Raw genomic sequence first — 9,744 nt, forward strand, 5'->3', positions numbered from 1 at the left:
CTTCATTCAGTCTATTCCCCAGGTATCTATAGAACCATCAGTTCTGTGCGATAGAGTCTTGACTGGCGTACTCATCTGGCACTGGCCCATTGGACAATAAACCATGACTAATTTAATGGGCAATTAAGTCCAATTAAAACGGGGGGAGATTGAAACCAATGAGGCGAATCATAGGCGTACAACAAGTATCAATACTAAAGGCTGCGATCAAAACGCTGCTGTAATCTGTTGCACCCGAACCATAGGTGCCTGCGCTTGCTGGTTTAATTCACTGTCAGTTATCATGCCGGGTTCTGGGGTTTCTGGTGGGAGTAGAGGATAGGTACCAGCCACATCATCAGCTGACAACACCCATTGGTAATGAGAGAGGAACGGAGAGGACTAATGGAGGTGCCACTGGAACAACATAAAGACTTCTATCATGACACACTGTAGATATAGTAGATATGGTATATATAGTAGATATGGTATATATAGTAGATATGGTATATATAGTAGATATGGTATATATAGTAGATATAGTAGATATGGTAGATATAGTAGATATAGTAGATATAGTAGATATGGTATATATAGTAGATAGATATATATAGTATAGATATAGTAGATATAGTAGTAGATATATAGATATATATATAGATATAGATATAGTAGATATAGTGATATAGTAGATATAGTAGATATGGTATATATAGTATATATAGTATATAGTAGATATGGTATATATATATATAGTAGATATAGTAGATATGGTATATATAGTATATATAGTAGATATAGTAGATATGTAGTATATATGGTATATATAGTAGATATAGTAGATATAGTAGATATGGTATATATATAGATATAGTATATAGTAGATATGGATATATAGATATGGTATATATAGTAGATATAGTAGATATAGTAGATATATAGATATGGTATATATATAGTAGATATAGTAGTAGATATAGTAGTAGATATGGTATATATAGTAGATAGTAGATATAGTAGATATAGTAGATATAGTAGATATAGTAGATATGGTATATATAGTAGATATAGATAGATATAGTAGATATAGTAGATATGGTATATATAGTAGATATATAGATATAGTATAGTAGATATGGTATATATATAGTAGATATAGTATATATAGTAGATATAGTAGATAGTAGATATAGTAGATATAGTAGTATATATAGTAGATATAGTAGATATAGTAGATATAGTAGATATAGATATAGATATAGTAGATATGGTATATATAGTAGTATATATAGTAGATATAGTAGATATAGTAGATAGTAGATATATATATAGTAGATAGATATAGTAGATATATAGATATAGTATATAGTAGATATATATATATAGTAGATATAGTAGATATAGTAGATATGGATATATATAGTAGGTATATATAGTATATATAGTAGATATAGTATATATAGTAGATATATATAGTATATATAGATAGATATAGTAGATATAGTATATATAGTAGATATAGTAGATATAGATATGGTATATATATAGATATGGATATAGTAGATATAGTAGATATAGTAGATATAGTAGATATGGTATATATAGTAGATATAGTAGATATAGTAGATATGGTAGATATAGTAGATATGGATATAGTATATAGTAGATATAGATATAGTAGATATAGTAGATATAGTAGATATAGTAGATATGGTAGTAGATATAGTATATATAGTAGATATAGTATATATAGTAGATATAGTAGATATAGTATATATATAGTATATATAGTAGATATAGTATATATAGTAGATATGGTATATAGTAGATATAGATATAGTAGATATAGTAGATATAGTAGATATAGTAGATATAGTAGATATAGTGATAGTAGATATATAGATATATATATAGATATAGTAGATAGATATAGTAGATATAGTAGATAGTAGAGTAGATATGGTATATATATATATAGTAGATATAGTAGTATATAGTAGATATAGTAGATATAGTAGTATATAGTAGATATGTATATATAGTAGATATAGTAGTAGATATAGTATATATAGTAGATATATGGTATATATAGTAGATATAGTAGATATAGTATAGATATAGTAGATATAGATATAGATATAGTAGATATGGTATATATAGTAGATATAGTATATATAGTAGATATGGTATATATAGTAGTAGATATAGTAGATATATAGTAGTAGATATAGTATATATATATATAGTAGATATATAGTAGATATAGTAGATATAGTAGATATGGTATATATAGTAGATATGGTATATATAGTAGATATAGTATATATGGTATATATAGTAGATATAGTAGATATAGTAGATATAGTATATATAGTAGATATAGTAGATATAGTAGATATAGTAGATATGGTATATATAGTAGATAGTATATATAGTAGATATAGTAGATATATAGTAGATAGTATATATAGTAGATATAGTAGATATAGTAGATATAGTAGATATAGTAGATATAGTATATATAGTAGATATGGTATATATAGTAGATATAGTAGATATGGTATATATAGTAGATATAGTAGATATAGTAGATATAGTAGATATGGTATATATAGTAGATATAGTAGATATGGTTTATATAGTAGATGTAGTAGATATAGTAGATATAGTATATAGTAGATATAGTAGATATAGTAGATATAGTAGATATAGTAGATATAGTATATATAGTAGATATAGTATATATAGTAGATATAGTAGATATATATATAGATATATATAGTAGATAGTATATATATATAGTAGATATAGTAGATATAGTAGATATAGTAGATATAGTAGATAGTATATATAGTAGATATAGTAGATATAGTATATATAGTAGATATGGTATATATAGTAGATATAGTATATATAGTAGATATGGTATATATAGTAGATAGTAGATATAGTAGATATAGTAGATATATAGTAGATATAGTAGATATAGATATATATAGTAGATAGATATAGTAGATATAGTAGATATAGTAGATATATAGTATATATAGTAGATATAGTAGATATAGTAGATATATAGTAGATATAGTAGATATGGTAGATATAGTAGTAGATATAGTAGATATAGGTAGTATATATAGTATATATAGATATAGTAGATATAGTAGATATAGTATATATAGTAGATATAGTAGATATAGTATATATATATAGTAGATATAGTATATATAGTAGATATAGTATATATAGTGATATAGTATAGTAGATATAGTAGATATAGTAGATAGTATATAGTAGATATAGTAGATATAGTAGATATATATAGTAGATATAGATATAGTAGATATGGTATATATAGTATATATAGTAGATATAGTAGATAGATATAGTATATATAGTAGATATATAGATAGTATATATAGTAGATATAGTAGATATAGTAGATATATAGTAGATATAGTAGATATAGTATATATAGTAGATATAGTAGATATAGATATAGTAGATATAGTATAGTAGATATAGTAGATATAGTAGATATAGTAGATATGGTATATATAGTAGATATAGTAGATATGGTATATATAGTAGATATATAGTAGATATAGTAGATATAGATATATATAGTAGATATATAGATATAGATATAGTAGATATAGTATATATAGTAGATATAGTAGATATATATAGTAGATATAGTATATATAGATAGATATAGTAGATATAGTAGTATATATATATAGATATAGATATATAGATATAGTATATATAGTAGATATATAGTAGATATAGTAGATATAGTAGATATGGTATATATAGTATATATAGTAGATATAGTAGATATAGTATAGTATATATAGTAGATATGGTATATATAGTAGATATAGTAGATATAGTAGATATAGTAGATGGTATATATAGTAGATATAGTATATATAGTAGATATAGTAGATATAGTAGATAGTATATATATAGTAGATATGGATATATAGATATGGTATATATAGTAGATAGTAGATATAGTATATATAGATATAGTAGATATAGTAGATATATAGATATAGTATATATAGTAGATATGGTATATATAGTAGATATAGTAGATATAGTATATATAGTAGATATGGTATATATATAGATATAGTAGATATAGTAGATATAGTAGATATAGTATATATATAGTATATATAGATATAGTAGATATGGTATATATAGTAGATATAGTAGATATAGTAGATATAGTAGATATAGTAGATATAGTAGATATATATATAGTATATATAGATATGGATATAGTATATATAGTAGATAGATATAGTATATATAGTAGATATGATATAGTATATATAGTAGATATAGTAGATATATAGATATAGTATATATAGATATAGTATAGTAGATATATAGTAGATATAGTAGATAGTATATATAGTAGATATAGTAGATATAGTAGATAGATATAGATAGATATAGTAGATATAGTAGATATAGTAGATATGGTATATAGTAGATATAGTAGATATAGTAGATATAGTAGATATGGTATATATAGTATATATAGATATAGTAGATATAGTATATATAGTAGATATAGTAGATATAGTAGATATAGTAGATATAGTAGATATATGGTATATATAGTAGATATAGATATAGATATGGTATATATAGTAGATATAGTAGATATAGTATATAGTAGATATATATAGATATGGTATATATAGTAGATATAGTAGATATGGTATATATAGTAGATATAGTAGATATAGTAGATATAGTAGATATAGTAGTGGTATATATAGTAGATATAAATATAGATATAGTAGATATAGTATATATAGTAGATATAGTAGATATAGTAGATATAGTAGATATAGTATATATAGTAGATATAGTAGATATAGTATATATATATATAGTAGATATGGTATATATAGTATATATAGTAGATATAGTAGATATAGTAGATATAGTATATATAGTAGATATAGTAGATATGGTATATATAGTAGATATAGTAGATATAGTAGATATAGTAGATATAGTAGATATATAGATATGGATATATAGTATATATAGTAGATATAGTAGATATAGTAGATATAGTAGATATAGTAGATATAGTAGATATAGTAGATATGGTATATATAGTATATGGTATATATAGTAGATATAGTAGATATAGTAGATATAGTATATATAGTAGATATAGTAGATATAGTAGTAGATATAGTAGATATAGTAGATAGTAGAGTAGTAGATAGTAGATATGGATATAGTAGATATAGTAGATATAGTAGATATAGTAGTATATATAGTAGATATGGTATATATAGATATAGTAGATAGGTATATATAGTATATATAGTAGATATAGTAGATATAGTAGATATAGATAGTATATATAGTATATATAGTAGATATAGTAGATATAGTATATATAGTAGATATGGTATATATAGTAGATATATAGATAGATATAGTAGATATAGTAGATATGGTATATATAGTAGATATAGTAGATATAGTAGATATAGTATATATAGTAGATATAGTAGATATAGTAGATATAGTAGATAGATATAGTAGATATAGATAGTAGATATAGTAGATATAGATAGTATATATAGTAGATATAGTAGATATATATAGTATATATAGTAGATATAGTAGATATAGTAGATATAGTAGATATAGTAGATATAGTATATATAGTAGATATATAGATATAGTAGATATGGTATATATAGTAGATATATAGATAGTAGATATAGTATATAGTAGATATAGTATATAGTAGATATAGATATAGTAGATATATATAGTAGATATAGTAGATATAGTAGATATAGTAGATATAGTAGATATAGTAGATATAGTAGATATGGTATATATAGTAGATATAGTAGATATGGTATATATAGTAGATATAGTAGATATGGTATATATAGTAGATATAGTATATATAGTAGATATAGTAGATATGGTATATATAGTAGATATGGTATATATAGTAGATATATAGATAGATATAGTAGATATAGTAGATATGGTATATATAGTAGTAGATATAGTAGATATATAGATATGGTATATATATAGTAGATATGGTATATATAGTAGATATAGTAGATATAGTAGATATAGATATAGTAGATATAGTAGATATAGTATATATAGTAGATATAGTAGATAGTATATATAGATATAGTATATATAGTAGATATGTATATATAGTATATATAGATAGATATAGATAGATATAGTAGATATAGTATATATAGTAGATATAGTAGATAGATATGGTATATATAGTAGATATAGTATATATAGTAGATATGTAGTATATATAGTAGTAGATATAGATATATAGTAGATATAGTAGATATAGTAGATATAGTAGATATATAGATATATATAGTAGATATGGTATATATAGTAGATATAGTATATATAGTAGATATAGTAGATATAGTAGATATAGTAGATATAGTAGATATGGTATATATAGTAGATATAGTATATATAGTAGTAGATATAGTAGATATAGTAGATATAGATATAGTAGATATATATATATAGTAGATATAGTAGATATGGTATATATAGTAGATATATATATAGTAGATATAGTAGATATAGTATATATAGTAGATATAGTATATAGTAGATATAGTAGATATGGTATATATAGTAGATATAGTAGATATGGTATATATAGTAGATATAGTAGATATAGTAGATATAGTAGATATAGTAGATATGGTATATATAGTAGATATAGTAGATATAGTAGATATAGTAGATATGGTATATATAGTAGATATAGTAGATATAGTAGATATAGTAGATATGGTATATATAGTATATATAGTAGATATAGTAGATTGGTATATAGTAGATATAGTAGATATAGTAGATATATATAGTAGATATAGTATATATAGTATATAGTAGATATAGTAGATATAGTAGATATAGTAGATATAGTAGATATGGTATATATAGTAGATATAGTATATATAGTATATATAGTAGATATAGTAGATATGGTATATATAGTAGATATAGTAGATATAGTAGATATAGTAGATATAGTAGATGTAGTAGATGTAGTAGATGTAGTAGATATGGTATATATAGTAGATATAGTATATATAGTAGATATAGTAGATATAGTAGATATGGTATATATAGTAGATATAGTATATATAGTAGATATGGTATATATAGTAGATATAGTAGATATGGTATATATAGTAGATATAGTAGATATATAGTAGATATAGTAGATATAGATATAGTATATATAGTATATATAGTAGATATGGTATATATAGTAGATATAGTATATATATAGTAGATATAGTATATATAGTAGATATAGTAGATATAGTAGATATATATATAGTAGATATAGTAGATATAGTAGATATATATATAGTATATATAGTAGATATAGTATATGGTATATATAGTAGATATAGTAGATATAGTAGATATAGTAGATATAGTAGATATAGTAGATATAGATATGGTATATATAGTAGATATAGTAGATATAGTATATGGTATAGATATATATGGTATATATATAGATATAGATATGGTATATATAGTAGATATAGTAGATATAGTATATATAGTAGTAGTAGATAGTATATATAGTAGATATGGTATATATAGTAGATATAGTAGATATGGTAGTAGATATAGTAGATATGGTATATATAGTAGATATAGTAGATATAGTAGATAGTAGATATGGTATATATAGATATAGTAGATAGTAGATATAGTAGATATGGTATATATAGTAGATATAGTAGATATGGTATATATAGTAGATATAGTAGATATGGTAGATATAGTAGATATAGTAGATATAGTAGATATAGTATATATAGTAGATATGGTATATATAGTAGATATAGTAGATATAGTAGATATGGTATATATAGTAGATATAGTAGATATGGTAGATATGGTATATATAGTAGATATAGTAGATATAGTAGATATAGTAGATATAGTAGATATAGTATATATAGTAGATATAGTATATATAGTAGATATATAGATAGATATAGATAGATATAGGTAGATATAGTAGATATGGTATATATAGTAGATATAGTAGATATAGTAGATATAGTAGATATAGTAGATATGGTATATAGATATGGTATATATAGTAGATATAGTAGATATAGTAGATATAGTATATAGTAGATATAGTAGATATAGTAGATATGGTATATATAGTAGATATAGTAGATAGTAGATATAGTAGATATAGTAGATATGGTATATATAGATAGTATATATAGTAGATATAGTAGATATAGTAGATATATAGATAGTATATATAGATATATATAGTAGATATAGTAGATATATATAGTAGATATAGTAGATATAGTAGATATATATATAGTAGATATGGTATATATAGTAGATATGGTATATATAGTAGATATAGTAGATATGGTATATATAGTAGATATAGTAGATATAGTAGATATGGTATATATAGTAGATATAGTAGATATGGTATATATAGTAGATATAGTAGATATAGTAGATATGGTATATATAGTAGATATAGTAGATATAGTAGATATAGTATATATAGTAGATATAGTAGATATAGTAGATATAGGTAGATATAGTAGATATGGTATATATAGTAGATATAGTAGATATGGTATATATAGTAGATATAGTAGATATAGTAGATATGGTATATATAGTATATATAGTAGATATAGTAGATATAGTAGATATAGTAGATATAGTAGATATGGTATATATAGTAGATATAGTATATATAGTAGATATAGTAGATATAGTAGATATAGTAGATATGGTAGATATAGTAGATATAGTAGATATAGTAGATCTAGTAGATATAGTATATATGGTATATATAGTAGATATAGTATATATAGTAGATATAGTAGATATAGTAGATATAGTAGATATAGTAGATATAGTATATATGGTATATATAGTAGATATGGTATATATAGTAGATATAGTAGATATAGTAGATATAGTAGATCTAGTAGATATAGTATATATGGTATATATGGTATATATAGTAGATATAGTATATATAGTATATATAGAAGATATAGTAGATCTAGTAGATATAGTAGATATAGTATATATGGTATATATAGTAGATATAGTATATATGGTATATATAGTAGATATAGTAGATCTAGTAGATATAGTATTTTTAGTACATATGGTATATATAGTAGATATAGTAGATATATACTATACTCACAGGACTTAGATTCTGCTGAAGGAAGGGAGATGTTAGACACTGCCAGGTCACTATTGGATTTCATGGGTTTGTTCGGGTGGATCTGCCAGGGCTTCTGGTAACTCCTGAAGTCAGGACCTCCTTTACTCTCTGCTGAGAGAAGAAGGTACCGCGGGAACAGTAGTACACACAGTGACTAGGAATGTGTGTTTGTGTGGACGTGTTTAACTATACTTGTGTGAGGACCAGAAGTCCCCACAAGAATAGTAAACAAACACACATTTCGCCAACTGGGGACATTTTGTTGGTCCCCATAAGATCAAATGCTATTTTTAGGGGATTTAGGGTTAAGGTTAAAATTAGTGTTAGACTTAGGTTTAGGTTTAGGATTAGGAGCTAGGTTTAGGTTTAGGGTTAAGGTTAAGGTTAGGTTTTGGGGTTAAGGTTAGGTTAGGGTAAGGGTTATTGGTTAGGAAAAATAGGATTTTGAA

At 22.6% G+C, this 9,744-nt stretch overlaps 1 protein-coding gene across 1 annotated transcript in view; it reads right to left on the minus strand.

Moving 5' to 3' along the window:
- Positions 1–9,744, minus strand: part of LOC135563868 (uncharacterized protein C8orf34 homolog) — a 63,177-nt gene that overhangs the window by 23,830 nt on the left and 29,603 nt on the right. Inside the window, exon 3 of the mRNA XM_065007714.1 lies at positions 9,275–9,403. Within this exon, the coding sequence (XP_064863786.1) occupies positions 9,275–9,403 (129 nt within the window). The remainder of the gene's footprint in view (positions 1–9,274; positions 9,404–9,744) is intronic.

The sequence above is a fragment of the Oncorhynchus nerka genome, linkage group LG22, assembly GCF_034236695.1.
Source record: "Oncorhynchus nerka isolate Pitt River linkage group LG22, Oner_Uvic_2.0, whole genome shotgun sequence".
NCBI lineage: Eukaryota > Metazoa > Chordata > Actinopteri > Salmoniformes > Salmonidae > Oncorhynchus > Oncorhynchus nerka.